Raw genomic sequence first — 17,541 nt, 5'->3', positions numbered from 1 at the left:
ATTTTTTTGTATAGTTTATCGTTTATGAGACATTGACATTTGACAGCTCTTGACTGTCTTGTGACCATGTGACTTCATTCCAATCATTACGTCATATGTATATACATAAATAATGTTGCCTTGAGTGACCACATACAGTTTTGAGTTCAACATTGCTTCTTACGAAATAATCTTTTTTATCTATTTTTAATCTAAAAACCACCATTTATGGTTTCAACGTGGTTTGTTATCATTGTATAGCAAAGATAAATCAATAATTTTTGCTCGAATTAAAGATCCTATCGACGGAGAAATAAAAATCAAAATGGACCCTGGACCGGTGCGTTTTTAAAATTTGAACAGTCTACGTAAATTGTAATTATTTTGCAATCGACTGACTCTAAATTAATGCTTTAAATTCCAACTTGCGTTTAAGAATGTAATTTTTTCAAATTTTTTTTGTGTTATATAATTAAACTGAATATTCGTTTTTGAACTTTGATCGATCGAAGAAAACGCAAATGCGGTCAATGGCTGGGTGTAGTAAGATGTAACCATACTCTTTAGATCAAACGCATGTTGTATTGTTGTATTATGGATATTGCTATTCATTGTTGTAATGAATATTGCTTGGATCACGTGTGCATCAATAACGAGAATACACTGTATACATGGTCCAAGCCTCGAAATATTGTAGAAATATACCAGTCATCGTGACAAATGTATGATTCGACTTCCCGGTCAATATAATCTGATGTCGCTGTTAAAGTAAAAATCTAGTTTTTGACAATACCAACCATGACTTATACATGTCTAATTTGAGACGATACTTGATTGTCATAATGAAAAATATTATCTGACAATGGGCAACACAAGTTCTGAAAGTTGTTGACGATATCATGTGATCTGCTTTTCACATACAATTGCTTGGAATTTTGTGCCTTAATTTATGTTTATAACAAATGTTCAATGTTTGTATGGAATGAAAAACAGACAATAATTTAAACAGCAATATGTCTAAGAATTTGTTACTGTAATACTCAGTAAAGTAGCATGTATGTCACATTAAATTCAAAACTTAAAGGTTGTGCAGAAACTTCATGCTACTTTCAAAAGTGGAAAAAGCAAACCCATTGACTTCCGTAAGCAACAGCTGATGAAACTTAAAGACCTTCTTGATGAAAATACAGATGTGATCCTTGGAGCAATGAAGGAGGATCTTGGCAAAGTATATGCTATGCATAAAAATTATAAAGTTATATTTAAGAAAATTTTAGATTTGTACTAGGATTTAAGTTTGCGTATTTTCCTTTGCATTAGCCTGCTGCAGAATCATTTATGATGGAAGTTCAATTAGTCATTAATGACATTTGCGAGGGTATGTAACCTGTAATTGCAAAATACCTTGATAACAAATTATAGTGTATTGATTTTTATTGATTTAATGCTATTTACACTTAGCACCAAGTATTTAAAGTTTTATAAACTACTCAACAGTTTGCGAAATGCTACAATCACTACTTTTTTGTCAGCTATCAATAATTTGGATGACTGGACTAAACCAGACTATGTACCAAAATCTATGGTCAATAAGATGAACACAATATATAATATCTATGAACCGTTGGGTGTATGCTTGATTATTGGTGCGTGGAATTACCAGTCCAAATAACACTGTTACCATTGGCATCTGCAATTGCGGCAGGTAAAAAAATCATTGATGGATAGCATTTTAGTTTGTTTTATTAATTGAACATATCTGTGACTTCTAGGAAATTGTGCACTGATAAAGCCGTCCGAGCTTTCACCAAATACTGCTGATTTGTTGGAGAAATTGATTGAAAAATATCTGGACAATGTAGGAAAAATAGTTGCACTTGAAAGTTACAGGCCCCCTTAGCTAAGTACACTACATAGAAATTCTGGTTCTTTACACTTGTGTTTGTCCAAAGCTATACAAGATAGGACTATGCATTAAACAAAGTTGAAAGAAAATGTTCATAAAATATTTCTTTGTATTTGATATATGAAACAGGATTGTTACCGTGTTCTAAAAGGTGGTGTTGAGGAAACGACTGCTATTTTAAAATGTCGTTTTGATCACATCTTTTATACTGGTAGTACAGCAGTTGGTAAGATTATGGTCAAAGCAGCAGCAGAACATCTTTCAAAAGTCACTCTTGAGTTGGGTGGAAAGAGGTCAGCATCCATTCACATAATAGCATTTGTTTTAACTGACTTGCATCTATTTCAAAATCACTTTTATTTCAACAGCCCTTGTTACTTGGGCCGAAGCTCCAACCTAAAATTGGCATCAAGGAGAATTGCATGGGGAAAATACATAAATTCTGGACAAGTATGAAAAAGTTAATTTTTGCATGCATATTTCATTTGTTATGAAATGAGATATCCATCACAAGTTTTATATTTTTTTAAAATTGAAGAAAAGCATTTATAAAAGCATGTATATGGTATTACCTGCATAGATCTCATTTATCATTTTTTGTTTTATTTTTGCTCAAAATTGTCATTCCTATCAGGAAATGTCAACTGACAATAGAGACCAAACCATAAATATATTTTCATGATGTCAACAATTGTAAAGATAAAATAATTTCACTAATTCAAAATTATCATTCAATGTTCATTTCAGGTTTATTGTGGTATGAGACCAATTGAATCAAAACAGTTATTTTACGTGTAATTTCAGACTTGTATTGCACCAGATTACATTTTATGTCACCCAAGCACACAAGAAGAATTTATTCAAGAAATGAAAAATACAATCACGGAATTCTTTGGAGAGGTTTCGTGTTGATGTAATACATATTTTTTAGTCATGTATTACTTTGAAAAGCCGGATTTGTTTTTCACAGGACCCAAAAAACTCCAAAGATTTCGGTCGTATCGTCAACGCTCGTCATTTTAAGTAAGAAATAATCACAGACAACTTACATAAAACAATACAACAACTTTGTTAGTTGTTACTGTAACATTTTCTTGCAACCTTTTACTTCTTCTTTCGTTGCAGACGCGTCCACAAACTAATGTCCAGCGGTCGACAGGCAATTGGAGGCGATGTCGATGAAGAGGGAAAATACATTTCTCCAACTGTTCTGACGGACATTCTTTCTTCTGATCCTATTATGCAAGAAGAGGTGAAACAAAACTTTCAATTGTTACGGCAGTCTAAAGACAACAAAGTAATAATCATGTGTTATGTTTAGATATTTGGTCCAGTGTTGCCTATAATTACAGTGAATGATATCGATGAAGCAATAAACTTTATTAATGAGAGGTAAAGTGAGTTTATTTTACAGCCTAAGGTCAACTTTCTTTGTATATGTAATTGTAATATCTTGCGGTAATAACTTTTGTACTAGAAATATCGTAATGATCTCTCTATTCTCAGAGAAAAGCCACTAGCTTTGTATGTGTTTACAAATGATGACAAGGAAGTGGAAAGATTTATTCTTGATACATCAAGTGGTGCAATTTGTGCAAACGATACTTTAATGTACGCGACAGGTAAGAACAATACAATTAAGTTTCGTAGTTTTACGAAACAAATTAAACAAAAATATTTAATTTTAATTTTAACGTTGATCTTATAGCGGAACACTTACCTTTTGGTGGCGTTGGTCATAGCGGAACTGGCGCGTATCATGGAAAAATTGGCTTCGAGGAATTCTCACATAAGAAACCAGTTTACGTCACAAAACAGATGCTTGAGGCAGTTAACACGTAGGTTTCCAGTAAATCTAAATTTATTGAAGACATACAAGATTTATTGAATCTAGATTCATTCTAGGAGGTAGAATTTTATGAACGAACTCCACAACTAAAACACATTATAGTACTAGTTATAGCACCATAGGTTTATAACACAGTACTCACACAAAGCACACTAATTGCTTAGCATTAGCCAGTACAATGATAAAATGAGCTAGGAAAATCTTGCCGGAAAATTCGCTCATATTTAAGGCTTCGAGAAGGAAATTTTGAAGAAATCGTTGTTCGTATGAGTGATTTCTTTGTATGTTTTGTGAAAAACGCATTGTGACCGGTTTATAAGTTAGTACGTAAGACGGCATGCCTGTCTAAATCTTTAAGACTTTGATTGCCTAGAACAGCAGGCTTGGTTACGTGTATACTATTTACAGCATAAGACTTTTTTTTAGGCTACGTTATCCGCCATATAATCAAACAAACATCAATAGATTAGTGTGGATACTTGGCAAGAGGGTAAAAAGATCATCGAGTGATGTTTTGTTCATACCTTGCTTAATTTTGGGAATTTTTTTCTCCTTTATAATGAAGGTGAGATAATCCGTGTTTATATCCATTTTTTATACACGTTCAACACCTCTTGCTATTCGCTGAGATTGATATCTCTTTCACATATGCAACACGCGTTGCCATTGGCTGAGACCTAAAGTGGACGAATGTTGTACAACTAGAGTGTTTTACACCCGGAGTGTTGCACAACTTGGTTGCTAATAATATCGTTTGTTTTTTTTTAGATCATTGGCCTTCCAAGATATTTCTTGAGCTAAGAGTATGGAAGGTGGTTATGTCAAAGATCAAAAAAACTTCAATGAATGAAAAAACTTATAACGTAAAATATATCTAAGAGTGATTAGTCCAACAGAAACACTACATTTATTTTCTACAAATTTTACATACTTAAATATATTATTCATTATCTAAAACTAAATACTAGAACTATTTCACATATTCAGTGCGCAAAAGATAGAAAATCTTTTAAGCTTTGGCCTGCAGTAAATTTCACATATTATGTTTACTGATGTTATCAGTTCATCAAGGCTCATGTTATCATATAACAGTAGTTCAACACAATGTTTTCTAACCATTTGCAATTTTCCTTTCAATAACCACGCGAAGTTAAGATTAACATTTCTTTTCATCAAAAATGAAGAAAATGCCACATAGTGACATCTTTATGGCATCTACGAAGCATTGCCTGCCAATGAGAAACACCGTCTTCACCATAGCGATCATCACCTCCAATCATCACAGAACCTATGACATGATCGCGTTTTATGAACGAGCCTATTTTATGAATGGCCTCGCATTGTAAACTGCAATTACGAATGGTTCCTTTTCAACCACAAACGAGAATTTCTCGTAGAAAAATATCTCAGCCTTTCGCGTTTTCGTTGCAGTTCTTTTGGACTGAGTTAATTTACCACCACAAAGTAACGAAATTTTGAAAAAAGTACCTGATAATAGAAAAACAGATACGGCAACTCATAGAATATCTAAAAAGATCGGAATTATTAAGAAACTATAGAAAAATGTACTGACTTACCAACACATATAATGCCACTGTTTCTTTCCTTGCTGGCACATTTAGCACAGGTAAGACCCTTAGCTTTGATGATACTTATTTTCAAACTTGACAACCACGGGTCATAAGAGAGAGATAATTGAAGTTGACCAGCTGGAGAGTTGATATGACACTAGAAAATAATGACCATAAAAGTTATCACAAAGTTACTACATCTGTTATAACTGTAACCATAGATAGCAGAGTAGTTATTGTAATGGTGATGTCTATTGCATTTTGTTTCAACAGACTAAACATGATAAAGTAATCCAAAATATCACGGAATTAATAATGGGGATACTGGAAATTGACTGTACATATGATTGAATGTAGATGAATGTCGTATGAAAGATATCCGACTATTTGATACCTGATTGGCAGAAAATAAACAACTCCAATCGTCTACGGATGCGGATACATCACATATCACTTCGCTCTCCAGAGGACTCAGCGAGTCTAACTTCATTTCATTATCTGCCAAACTTTGCGTGTTTTCAAAGTTAAACGAATTAAGAGCTTCGCACCTTCCTTTATCAATCGTATCATTAGTTCCCATATTAGCAACTCTTCTCTTTCCTTCATCAATCTCGTTTTTAGAATCAAAGTCTCCAGTACTAACTACGCTTCTCTTTTCCTTATCAAGTCCCTTTTGACGATCATTCAAATACTTCAAGTCACATTTTGCGATCATAATTTGCGAGACATGTTCGTCGTAAGGATTGTCAATGTATGCTATTTGTCTTTGTTTTAAAACTTTGGCGAAAATGCACTGAAATGTAATCGCCAATTCATGCTGGCATCAGCCATCTTCCTACAATTGAAAATTACCAAAGAGCAAAAGTTGACTCAAAATCAGATATATCAAATTAAACTTACAGAAAGCAAATTCATATAATGTTTGATTTATAACTGTATCATCATGATGAAGCGTGTCAAAACATGATATTTATAATAGGCTATGATTTGCATGTGCTCTTGCTATACACAATTAGCCGGATACATATACTGTCTACGAGTTTAGTATATAAATGAAACTGTCGGACATACCTTCTTTTGTTCATATAGAAGTAACTCGATAACACTGACAGTTAGCTTAAGTAACTGCTCGACAAAAAACAGTGTGGATCTTGAAAAGCAATTTACATTGACATTATACGCTTCGCTAAGTACAGATACTCGTGAAGCTTTGCTGTATTTATTACATTAAAGTAACACAATCCACGAAAAGTCCATCAATCGTAATTTCATTCATATCATTAATGAATTTCTTAAAATATTGAAGCTCAATAAACAAGGAAGTTTGACGTGGGAGTTTCTATATGAATCTTCATTAATTCTTTGTGAATACGATCAAACTAAACCGAGTACCGAGGGGAATTTTATACGAAACCACATACATGCAGATTGTTCAATTCCTGATCACTGTAGGTTAAGCCCGTGTATGCATTATGGTGCAGATTTTTCTGTTAACAACTTATGTTAATGTTAAATTCCCTGGAGCAGAAAACCTTTGTGCTTGTAACAAAGATTTATAATATATACACATAGCTGACAATATCTTACGTACTCGTGGGTTTGTCAAAGTGACAGACATTGAAATTATCACGAGAAGTATAAAGGTCTTTTATACACTATCTACAACACATTTGTTAAACAAAAAGGACAAAAAATAAAGGTACAGAATTCGTTAGATTGATTAATAGTACTTCAACAAAATACCATTATTATACTGATGAACGAAGAGGAATGTAAGTTTTAAGGTCATTGATGTGTCATCGATAAATGATGACAGATGGTTATGAAATGAATAATTTCTTTTAAATTTATTTTCTGAGACGTCAATAAAAAATTGCAAACCTTTCTCTTTTCATTAATCTTTTATTGGCGATGTAGCTTTGGCATCTTGAAATGGGATAGCTGATGAAATCAAAAACTTAGTTCCGTCATATCCTAGAAGTTAACAAAAAGTATTTAGAGGAGCAAATTAAATAACTTAACTTCTTCTTAAACCTTTCACAAAGACTAAATATTACGAGAAATACTAGTCAAATTAAGTTGTATTGAGCCATAACAGTCGTTCAACTGACTTAAACAAATATGATACAAAAAAGTTATCTTAAAACTTACCATTTGGCAGATCCAGACAATTAACATCGCCACTTTCATTTGTATTCAGTAACTTGTGTATTGTATAAAGACACAGCTTTTCATTCAGTTGGTTTGATCTGTACATAACATACAGCTGCATGGAGTAAAATAAAGAAATATACAGACTTTGAATGCAGTGAATTGCAAACTAATCCCAACGATGTCAAAGAAAATGTATGACGTAATTGTTCACGACAGACAAACATCAATGTAGGAATAGGAAACACCGATTTGTAGCTGCAAATGCATGGATAAAAAACATTTTCTTTCAAATGAAATACATCCCTTAAACAGGATGCATGTATATAAAAATATACAAAGCCTTTATTCTCATAGGGTATAAGATATACCGTTACTGGTAATATTTTAGGGAAAGTTGAATCGACGAATTTTTTTTAAAATTCACGAAATTTCAACAAAATTAATTGAACTAAAAGCAATTATAAAAACGGAAGGTTAATTGAACTAGACAAGACTTTGCACGAAATGAATGAAAGGTTATCAAATTTTTGATAATCTTTGATCGCTCAAAACACGGTCTTGTGGTGAATAACAAGATATATTCACAAATGACCGATAATAAACGATTACAGTGAAAATGCTCATGGTGTAGTGTAGCCAAAGGTTAAACCAATATATCATAATCTATTTTGAAAAACGGACTTTCCAGTTCTTCGTCAGATTTTCAACGATGTTTTATAAAATGACTTTACCATGCATACGTAACAATGGTTTAACTCTGGGTTGTTTGTTGTGTTTCAATTACGAAAATTGCCCCAAGTTTGAAAACTCCATTTCAGCATCTTAATGTTTAAAATAGTGTGATGCCATAGAGTATATTCAAAATACATTGAATATGTATTTAATTACAAGGACGTTCAATTTTCGTTTGATTTTAACATTAAAAACAGCATTAAACGGACTTTACATCATGGACTTAAAATGACGAAATAACAAGAACACACAAATCACAAATATATGAGGATACAGGCCTTTATTGAAAATTTAAAAGACAATCTCAGAACTTTTCAAAAGATTTCTTAGAACTTTTCCCCTTTGACACCTTCAACACATTAAAACGGACAGTTTTGCTGAGAGGACGACATTCACCAACAGTCACAACATCACCAATGGCAACATCCCTACAGAGCATTGAAAACATAACTGAAAACTATGCAAATGATACTTGCTAAAAACTGTATTCATCTATCGCTACCAAAAGCAACACACAATATCTTTGTTTGTATTTAAAATATGTTTTCTGTTTTCACTTATTCACATCTAACTAGGTAATTCTCATAAGGCTTCAACTAATTGGATTCAAGCCCACATACTTTACTAAATAACAAACATTTCACTACTTTTGATTTTAGCTACTTAGACAACAGTAATAAATTCATTGATGAAACAAACCTGAAACAAGGGGAGATGTGGGCTGACAAATTTTTGTGCCTCTTCTCAAATCGATTGTACTTCTTGATGTAGTGAAGATAATCACGTCGAATCACAATGGTTCGTTTCATTTTCATCTTTTCCACTGTCCCAGTCAATATTCGTCCTCTAATACTGACATTACCAGTAAATGGACATTTCTTGTCAATATAGTGGCCATCAATAGCCTAGAGTAACATTGTTCATTACATTTTTCACAAATTTTTATGGAAGCATTTTTACTTCTAAACACTCAAAACCCTCATTCAACAGACCAATATTTAACCCCTTCCACAACACTACCAACCACAATCAGGCAAGGTTAAAATCAGGAACAGGTTTAGGTTCAGGCCAGCAGCTAGCACAAGTATGTGACATGGTATTCTGTAATTGCTCCCATTTTTCAATGATTGTTTGGGAATAGGAAATTTTTGGTTCAAGATACTTTACATTATAGTACATTGTTTACAATATAAAATGAGCACAAACAATAAAATGTTGTATATATATAACGTGACAATAACCTCTTGAGGTGTCTTGAAGCCAAGACCAACATTCTTGTAATATCTTAGTTCTTTCTTTTTTAACTGTTGTCCTTGGGTCAAAACTCTTTTCTTATTTTGAAAGATTGGTGGCTGTTTTTGGTAAGCTTTCTCGGTTTGCTAAAAAATCATAAGTTAAAACTTTCAATACTCAATCATTTCCCGAATTTTTTTCCACCTAGCTATTCCATATATGTCTTCAAATGAACGAAGACAATGATTGAGTGCAAATATTGATAAGGCATAAGAAATAGACGGTTATATAAATATGGCCGTATAGCAGTATCAGAAACGGCATATTTCGGACGTTAAAATTGAAATAAGAAATGAGAACACAACAGCATAAAGTAAACAAAAAGAAGAAAGATATAACATTATATTTTTAAAAGTTAAGAAAACGCATAAATCTAGAAAATATTGGAGAAAAAGCACGAAATAAAACCGACAAAAACCTAGTCGACAGACCTGATCCATGTTGTAGTGAAAAGAAAGAAGATAGACACGTGTGTAGTCCATAATGCACCGCGATCTTCAAAACCAATATGGTGGACAAATTTGACTTGACTGCGAAACAGCGAAAACATAGTTATTTGTTTATATTTACATTTTAGTAGATCACAACGTGAATATTACTGAGCAAAAACCATGGATCAGAAGCCATATAAAATGTTAGTAACATAGCAAATTAAATATTTCACATTAGTCACACTGAAAGAAATTTTACTTTTATACCTAGTGTGTGGTGATGTCAACGGCAAATTAAAAACGTTATACAAAAGGGTTTCTAATATTCTTAAAAAATCAAATGACTTTGAGGTAAATCTTTTATAAAAGCCGGCACTTTTCTTAATGTGCAATATTTTATTTATTGTATTCGTCGAGTTTAACTTTTAGTATGTATGTTTGGTGTCAAATATTTTACTTTTGAATAAATTTTCTTCATGTAAAATCTTCAATACATTCATCTCACTTTCATTTATTCTTAAGATGCTTCTCTGTGTTGGCAATTTTTTTGGCACAACTGAAGAAGATAAAAATGTATGGAAAGAGTACAGAGAAGGCATTTCTTGCGGTATAATATTATTATCATCTTAAACTGTCAAAATACTTGTTTGTTTTACCCTGACATAGCGTAAGAAATTGAAATTTTTTTGTAATAATTGTTTCTTTATATATTTAAGAACTGTAATTTTTTTCTCTTTATCTTACAGCATCAATTATTACTTACATTTTGGGTCCAACAACAGCAGATCACCTAACACAATATGAAAATATCAATTTATTATCTGGTGGAGAATTGTGCCAAAATATTATATACCTTGGTAATTGTAACAATTTTGTTATAAACCTGTTATGTGACAACACAATTGTTGATGTAGAGAAACCTATATATGTTTCTTTAAAAATTTTATATGAAGGTCGCAGCGGGATTCTACAATGTCCAAATGGCCTACAGGTTGCATATGTTAGTGGACTGGATTGCAAAAAGACCAGCAAGGTGTAATATTAGAGTGTCAGTTCTAAGTTGTTTTAGTTTTTGTAACATGTTTTCACTAGACAAGAAAATTGCCATTCTTATGAACAGGAAGGATGTTTTTATAAAGAAGAAGACATGAAACAACTGTATGCAAAGATAGAAGATACAAATTTTAAAGGTGTAGACATGTTGCTAACAACTGAGTGGCCAAAAAATGTGACACAATATGGAAACAAGGTTGTATTAATGACTTTGTGTAAAAAATCATTTTAAAAGAAAATATTGTTCACTAATACTTTTTTTTAGGTGGACTCAAATACAGATATGAAGGACTTAGGATCTGAAACAATTTCTAGGCTTGCTGCAAAACTCAAACCAAGATATCATTTTACAGCTTTAGAGAGCACATACTATGAAAGACTCCCATATAGGTTCCATGTCCATTTGAGTCTATAAACAGCATTGAGCGATTTGTATTTATAATCATAAGGCATATATATGAGTGTTATCTAATTATACATATTTTATTTATTTTAAGAAATCATCAAGTTCTTCGGGAGCCATCCCAACATGTCACAAGATTTATTAGTCTTGCAAGTGTTGGCAATACACTAAAGAAAAAGGTCTTTCTTAGAAACAAATTAGAAACTTTTCATCTTCACAATCTAAATTTTACACTATGGATACCCGTCTTTCACAATAAAATATCCTAGTTTTTATATTTTCTAGTACCTCTATGCATTCAATATTGTTCCTCTAAATATCATGAAGACAGATGATCTGGTTAAACAACCTGATGATGTCACTGAGTCACCTTATGGACTATTTTTAAAGTCCAAACATCACCAGCAAACATTTCAGGTATAATTTTTAAATAAACTGATGGATCAGTTCAGTATTCAATCAACATATAGAAATTCAAAGTAAAGTTATCTTAGCATATGTAATTCATTTCAGCAAAATGTTGGTCAAAACTTTTTTTTCAACCTGAGCTCAGGCTCTAGTGGAGAGAAGCGTAAGAACGAAAATGGTTTGTAAAAATTTCTTCAATGTAATAATTTAACTTCATGAGCAGCAAAGCTTCAACTCCATTTACTTCAGGTTGTTAGCATTGTTAATATGACACTTACTTTTAAAGAAGACACAATGAAAAACCTGATTTTTTGTTTTCAGACAACAATAGACAACCTAGAAAACGAAAAGGCCACGTAAGTTACTAACTGGCAAATGAAAAAGCACTCAATTCTCTTTTGCAATATCAAAAATATTCATTGAGCTTTTGATTTACCTCAGTTCAACTCTTCTATCAGCTCCCATTCAAGGTCCTTGTTGGTTCTGCCTCGGTGGCAGTCAAGTGGAGAAACATTTAATTGTCAGTGTTGCTGATCACGTAAGTTGAAATAAAACATTCAATGTTGTTGTCAGTCAAACACTTTTGTTGGAATTTGAAAACTGTTGTGCGTAAATAATAAAAAACGTTTTTAGGTATATCTTGCTATGGCTAAAGGTGGGCTTACAACAGATCATACCTTGATTTGTCCCATTGCTCATTATCCGTCAACAGTGGAAATGCCTGATGTACGCACGTTATTAGCTGTTTTTTATCATAAACTATATGCTCTAGATGACACACTGTTTGAGTTTTTGTTGTGTGAATTTCAACACATTTTTCTCTCTTTATACTCATGCGCATCATCCTGCATCTAGAAAAAATGAAAGAAACTGTAATTATTTATAAATATTTTTGATATTTTATGCAAGTTCTTTGTTTTACAGGAGGCTTTGATGGAAATTGAAAAGTACCTTTTAAAAATATGTTATAACTACAAACATTCAACAATGCATAACGATGTGCATGTTTTAAATCCTGAATGAATAATAAAAGAATAGTATTGCACACAGTTTAACTTAGAAATGAAAACTTGGAAATCATCTTTTAGCCACAGTTAGGACTAATTCCACCCAACTTAAATGACAGTAAATTTTCACATAAAAGTAATGATATTACTGTTAAATTCCTTCATCGTACAAATCGACAGATACAAATCCTCATTACGAAAACTTTTTAAGAAACAAGACGATGCATGTGTCGTATATGAAAGAAATTTCTACACACAACATTTGCAAATACAGGTTTGCTGCTTTCTATTACGATAATTTCATTGAGCATTTTTATTTATGTGATATCAATATTGTAAATAGGTCATTCCAGTTCCGAAGGAGAAAGCAGATGACTTGAAGGGACTCTTTATGGAAATTGGTAGTGAGAAAAACATAGAATTTGATATGCTTGATAACGAAACCGATTTAAAACAGGTTGGTTATTAACCATAGAAAAGATTGTTTCATGTCAAACACGTTTAAAGCATACTAATTCTGTATTTTTTCACAACATAGATAATGCCTCCACAAGTTCCTTTTTTTCTTGTTGAATTTGACGATGGTTGTCGAATGTTACACAGAGTAAAACGAAAAATGCCTCTGCAATTCGGAAGGTTGGTATATGATTCTGTGCACACATGCAAAGTCTCATCCAAGGCTTTCACAAGCCTGCTAACAATATTTTGAAGATGGAAAATCGTTTAACATATGAATTTCTACTGCATGTTTGAGCACCTACATTTTTGGTTTGCAATTCTTTGTTTGTTTAGAGAGGTTTTGGCGAGTCCGTCCGTCTTGAATATGGAAGAAAAAATCGACTGGAAATCTTGCAAACTTCCTATAGAAACTGAAAAAAGAGTTACTGAGGAATTCAGAAGAAAATTTCGACCATTCGATTTCAGTTTATCGTAAAAATAATCCTTACAGAAAGTGAATTTCATTCGAACTTCCAGCAAAACGCCACGATTCCCTCTTATATGTTTTGTGGGGAAAATCCATTAAGAAAAAACATACAGCAGATCACAGATACGATTGTTTGATAGCTTTTATCTACCAAGATCCTTTTATCAACCAAGATCCTTTTTCCCGCAACAAATGCCTACTTATGTTACCTAAGATCATTGATTGTTTACACGTCAATCCAGTACAATAAACATTAATACATTTGATAATCATTGAACCATCATATTATAACTTCACATCAACATACCTCTTGATATTCCTGAATTATCATTTGTATTGTGAAATTACTGTTCCACTTTCTTACAAGTAATTGGTAGGTTTGTGAATTGTGAAGTAAAAGTTCGTTTGCGAACAAGACATTTTGTGAATATCAAGATTATGACATACCAAATTGCATGGTATAATGGAATTTAGCAGATAGTTTGTGTAAATAAAATCCTTTTTAAATCAATATACCCTCCTGTTTTGCTTTTTATGACCTGTTGCTTGAGCATGGTCAACCAACAATTATTTGGTTTAATATTTAATTAAAAATTATTTTCCAATTGGCGAATATCTATCGGATTTTAAAATACGTCAAAATTGCGTTCATATTATGAATAGTTTGTATAACTTATTGAAAGTCCCCGTATATTGCCATTTGTTTCCAAAAATCATTTTAAATTTCCAATCACGACAAGTTGAACTTTCTCCATACTTACCACGGACGTCTGGTCATTTAATAAGGTAAGAAACACACTTTCACCTTTCCAAAACATTGGTTTTTAATTGAAACCAGACGTAAGGATAGTATTCTTTGGGTCCAAGAACTAGACCAGGAATGTCTACATTCTAAAAACAAACACTCAAAGCTTGAAAATATGAATGAAACCTCGCAAAACAAACATCTTAGTATGTATTTTGGTCATCCCTGCAAAAACTGTCTATATCTTCTTTTATGCATTACGGACAACGAACGATAACATTTAGTTATGAAATCACCGACAAGAAAAAGGAGCTTTGTGGATCGTGTATAATGACTTACATCATTTGATGAATCTTTCATTTGATTATCCAAATGCGAATAAAATCCATAGAGAAGTTCTCGTAACTTTTTGTGCCTTTCTTTGAGGCTAAAATGAAAAAAAGTGCAATGAATTACCGACCACAGAAAAGAATTAAAACCATTATCTCCAAGCATCTCTTACGTTGAGAATCATGGCATTGAAATTGACAGGTAAACCATACCGTAGGACAGATTCTACAAAAACTCTTAAGGCCTGAAGTTAAAACGCATTGTGTGTTAGACAAATATTCTACGTAGGATGAAAATCTTTGTAAAATCCCTAAAATGACTGCTCACCTTAACGTGAATCCATGCTGTAAATGCCTCGCCAAAGTTCACATGGAGCCATTTTTTGAGCGGACCCTATAATAGTAATATGAAATTATATAACTGTGACACATTGGAAATGATTAATTTGTTCTTTCTTTAAGAGAGCGATAAACATGAAGGATTTGACTAGTCAAACAATGAGAAAAAAAGATTTAACACAAACTTTATGTAAGGTATAAATTGGTTATAAATGACGTCACTCATCTGATGCTTCTGTCATACATGTTGTCACTTGTTTTATGCTGTAATTAATGTCTTTCTGTTATGTTTTTGTCATAATAGTCTGTGCTAGTCTAATGCTGCATAGCTAACATGTTCGTTTGTATGGTTTATTTATGCCTTAAGCAAGTGAACGTACCAATTGCTTTTTTTTATCCGACTCCAGTTTATTTAACTCATTTTGGCCAGCCACAAGCGCTTCTTCGCTGTAGACAAATTCTCGAACAATAAATTTATTTTCCCTTGCGTGTTTTTTGAATTCATCAACGACTCTTTGAAACAAGCAAACGTTATACAAAGCATAGTCACCATCAGTATAGAGTTTCTCACTAGAATTTGGAACAACCATGTCACATAGTGTCCAATATTTTTTCTTCCAATCATCTTCTAGGTTGCTAAAAAAATTACTAGTTGTCAGTCAACAGTATAACAACCCCAAAAGTGTCGGCAGTCTAACAGCATAACAACCAAAAATTATTTATCGTTTTTTTAACAACCAACTAAAAGCATTATTATAATAGCATATTACCTACATATGTATGCATAAGAACTTGACTATTACCATCATAAACACAACAATGAAATATTTTACCATGGAACAATGACCAATAGGGTTGTCAGATATTCTGAATCTAAAATAAAATTCTCTCTCTTTACAAGATCACCAAGATTTCGTGTGAGAAGTGGACCACTAAACAATTTAATAAAGTTATTTCATTATTTTATTTCCAACATAAACCACATAAATGGTATTGATTCATGAAACGTACGTAGATTTCCGCTCCAAGCTGACCAATGTTGTTTTTATAGCATTGTAGGCTGTGGCTTTTGCTTTCAGATCATTGTCAATCTGACTTACTTGCTGTTAATAGAGAAACATTTATATGCATTAAATTTTTTTATTAATTGTCAATTTTTGAGTTTCTATATCATACATGTATTATAACCATGATTTTAATGGAAAATCAAAAATGTGAAATTACAAATTAACCAAAACTAATTTCAAAACATGCTTTCCATAATACCTTGCCAATTATCTCAGAAATGCTACGAAGTGTGGTTCTTTCAGTCAAAGGATATTTTGCAGCATCCCATTGAAAGTTAGTCACATATTGGTTTAGTTCACCTACATACAAGCAGTTAATATCATTAGTATGTTCATCAGTGATATTTGGAAAATATATTCTCAAATATAATCAAAAGATCAAATGAAGGAATGCAAGAAAAATGAAAATTTCAGTTTACAAACATACATCCATTGGCTTTGAGTTTAGGTGAATTCCCACTCTATAATCAGATAAAATAAATTAAAATCATAAAAAATGAAACAATCCTCATAATCTTGGACAAACTTACATCACTCTCCATTGCAATTTCTGCCATATAACTAGCGACTTTTTTCATGATTCTAAAAAAATAATTCATTGGTATCCAGCTGTTAATGTTGAAGTTATAAATTATTTGAATTATATAAGTAAGCATTTTAATAATTTTCAGGTAATCAAAACCAGTCCAGGAGTTTGAGCTTACTTTTTGAAAATATCTTTTCACAACAAACATGATGTCTTTTATAGTGGTTAAATTATTGAACTAAACCTTCTATTCCCTGATGCTTTAAGTTTACTCATTTCCAATGGTCATTGCTTGCTTACCCTTCAACAAAAATATCCAACTTTTGCAACTCATCTGACAAACCAATGAGGATGTCCAATGTACCAACCTGTTAAAACAGAACAAACAGCGAAAAAACGCAAAATTTAGAAAAATATGATGCTTTAAAAAATGAAATTTTTCTTTTATCTACAATCCTTCACAAAACTTTCATTTAAATAATTATATGTGACAAATTTAGCAAATTAAATACCTTTAAATCGGTTGGAATATGAAATTTCCAAAAACTGCTAAGAGGTGAAATTTGTAATTTTAATTCATCCCAAGAAGGTTGACAATCTTTGGTGTCTCCTGGAACAGAGATCAACCAATATTCAGACATTTTCACATAAAAAACAGCAGAAAAGATTAAAATTTGGTAGTGTTAGCGGTTATAAGACCACTTTAGCAAATATTACACTACTCAGCACAGGTTATTTATGACTCCCGGAAATCATTTTTCCTCAATGTTTGTCTGGGGTGCGAGCGCGAGAGGGACTGAGGACGAAAAATAAATAGTGTGCAA

The 17,541-nt window shown here is 32.3% G+C and overlaps 5 protein-coding genes across 6 annotated transcripts; 2 read left to right on the top strand and 3 right to left on the bottom strand.

The window, feature by feature from the left end:
* The first annotated feature begins 86 nt into the window (after positions 1 to 86).
* Positions 87 to 4,800, top strand: LOC124452954 (aldehyde dehydrogenase, dimeric NADP-preferring-like). The gene is given in 16 exon segments (XM_047003621.1): positions 87 to 319; positions 1,064 to 1,207; positions 1,300 to 1,357; positions 1,512 to 1,634; positions 1,637 to 1,684; positions 1,752 to 1,837; positions 2,015 to 2,178; positions 2,254 to 2,335; positions 2,690 to 2,785; positions 2,856 to 2,908; positions 3,011 to 3,137; positions 3,207 to 3,277; positions 3,392 to 3,507; positions 3,594 to 3,723; positions 4,161 to 4,299; positions 4,503 to 4,800. Coding segments are annotated over 16 exon segments (1,485 nt in total). The 5' UTR covers positions 87 to 304; the 3' UTR covers positions 4,536 to 4,800.
* On the bottom strand, positions 4,619 to 6,907 carry LOC124452958. 2 transcript variants are annotated; one of them, XR_006950918.1, is made up of 4 exons: positions 6,377 to 6,907; positions 5,854 to 6,140; positions 5,312 to 5,462; positions 4,619 to 5,222 (listed from the first exon to the last, which is right to left on the bottom strand). XR_006950918.1 is itself a non-coding variant. In XM_047003627.1 (4 exons), the coding sequence occupies exons 2-4, from the start codon at positions 6,018 to 6,020 to the stop codon at positions 5,053 to 5,055; spliced, it is 642 nt and encodes a 213-aa protein (XP_046859583.1). In that variant the 5' UTR covers positions 6,021 to 6,140; positions 6,377 to 6,907; the 3' UTR covers positions 4,619 to 5,052. The 2 variants fall into 2 exon arrangements, 1 of the variants encoding a protein (XP_046859583.1); XM_047003627.1 differs by having other exon boundaries at positions 5,700 to 6,140.
* A 1,547-nt stretch (positions 6,908 to 8,454) lies between these two features.
* LOC124453626 (40S ribosomal protein S11-like) lies at positions 8,455 to 10,002 on the bottom strand. Its single transcript, XM_047004425.1, has 4 exons — positions 9,916 to 10,002; positions 9,433 to 9,570; positions 8,891 to 9,096; positions 8,455 to 8,619 (listed from the first exon to the last, which is right to left on the bottom strand). The coding sequence occupies exons 1-4, from the start codon at positions 9,964 to 9,966 to the stop codon at positions 8,496 to 8,498; spliced, it is 519 nt and encodes a 172-aa protein (XP_046860381.1). The 5' UTR covers positions 9,967 to 10,002; the 3' UTR covers positions 8,455 to 8,495.
* Positions 9,951 to 14,222, top strand: LOC124453489 (CWF19-like protein 1). The gene is made up of 18 exons (XM_047004305.1): positions 9,951 to 10,118; positions 10,182 to 10,266; positions 10,438 to 10,522; positions 10,662 to 10,772; positions 10,869 to 10,948; positions 11,036 to 11,164; positions 11,234 to 11,358; positions 11,466 to 11,550; positions 11,657 to 11,788; positions 11,885 to 11,957; positions 12,000 to 12,135; positions 12,221 to 12,317; positions 12,413 to 12,505; positions 12,704 to 12,726; positions 12,967 to 13,060; positions 13,130 to 13,243; positions 13,325 to 13,422; positions 13,579 to 14,222. The coding sequence occupies exons 1-18, from the start codon at positions 10,096 to 10,098 to the stop codon at positions 13,718 to 13,720; spliced, it is 1,725 nt and encodes a 574-aa protein (XP_046860261.1). The 5' UTR covers positions 9,951 to 10,095; the 3' UTR covers positions 13,721 to 14,222.
* A 12-nt stretch (positions 14,223 to 14,234) lies between these two features.
* LOC124453623 (V-type proton ATPase subunit C 1-B-like) lies at positions 14,235 to 17,454 on the bottom strand. The gene is given in 13 exon segments (XM_047004422.1): positions 14,235 to 14,602; positions 14,796 to 14,868; positions 14,870 to 14,883; positions 14,959 to 15,030; positions 15,114 to 15,179; positions 15,505 to 15,760; positions 15,958 to 16,056; positions 16,136 to 16,227; positions 16,391 to 16,491; positions 16,619 to 16,652; positions 16,722 to 16,773; positions 17,018 to 17,085; positions 17,230 to 17,454. Coding segments are annotated over 13 exon segments (1,146 nt in total). The 5' UTR covers positions 17,359 to 17,454; the 3' UTR covers positions 14,235 to 14,512.
* Positions 17,455 to 17,541: the final 87 nt, after the last annotated feature.

Source organism: Xenia sp. Carnegie-2017, unplaced genomic scaffold, assembly GCF_021976095.1.
Source record: "Xenia sp. Carnegie-2017 unplaced genomic scaffold, XeniaSp_v1 HiC_scaffold_25, whole genome shotgun sequence".
Lineage (NCBI taxonomy): Eukaryota > Metazoa > Cnidaria > Anthozoa > Malacalcyonacea > Xeniidae > Xenia > Xenia sp. Carnegie-2017.
The sequence above is the reverse complement of the archived record's forward strand: the minus strand, read 5'-3'. Positions and strand labels throughout refer to the sequence as shown.

Coding starts and splice junctions, on each gene's coding strand:
- LOC124453489 (XM_047004305.1), top strand. CDS start 10,096: ATGGATCAGAAGCCATATAAAAT. Junction 13,244..13,324: donor ACGAAACCGATTTAAAACAG/GTTGGTTATTAA, acceptor TTCACAACATAG/ATAATGCCTCCACAAGTTCC. Junction 13,423..13,578: donor ATGCCTCTGCAATTCGGAAG/GTTGGTATATGA, acceptor TTGTTTGTTTAG/AGAGGTTTTGGCGAGTCCGT.
- LOC124453626 (XM_047004425.1), bottom strand. CDS start 9,966: ATGGACTACACACGTGTCTATCTTCTTTCTTTTCACTACAACATGGAT. Junction 9,571..9,915: donor TTCACTACAACATGGATCAG/GTCTGTCGACTA, acceptor ATGATTTTTTAG/CAAACCGAGAAAGCTTACCA. Junction 9,097..9,432: donor GCTTCAAGACACCTCAAGAG/GTTATTGTCACG, acceptor ATGTTACTCTAG/GCTATTGATGGCCACTATAT.
- LOC124452958 (XM_047003627.1), bottom strand. CDS start 6,020: ATGATCGCAAAATGTGACTTGAAGTATTTGAATGATCGTCAAAAGGGA. Junction 5,463..5,699: donor GTTTATTTTCTGCCAATCAG/GTATCAAATAGT, acceptor ATTATTTTCTAG/TGTCATATCAACTCTCCAGC. Junction 5,223..5,311: donor CAGTGGCATTATATGTGTTG/GTAAGTCAGTAC, acceptor TTCTATTATCAG/GTACTTTTTTCAAAATTTCG.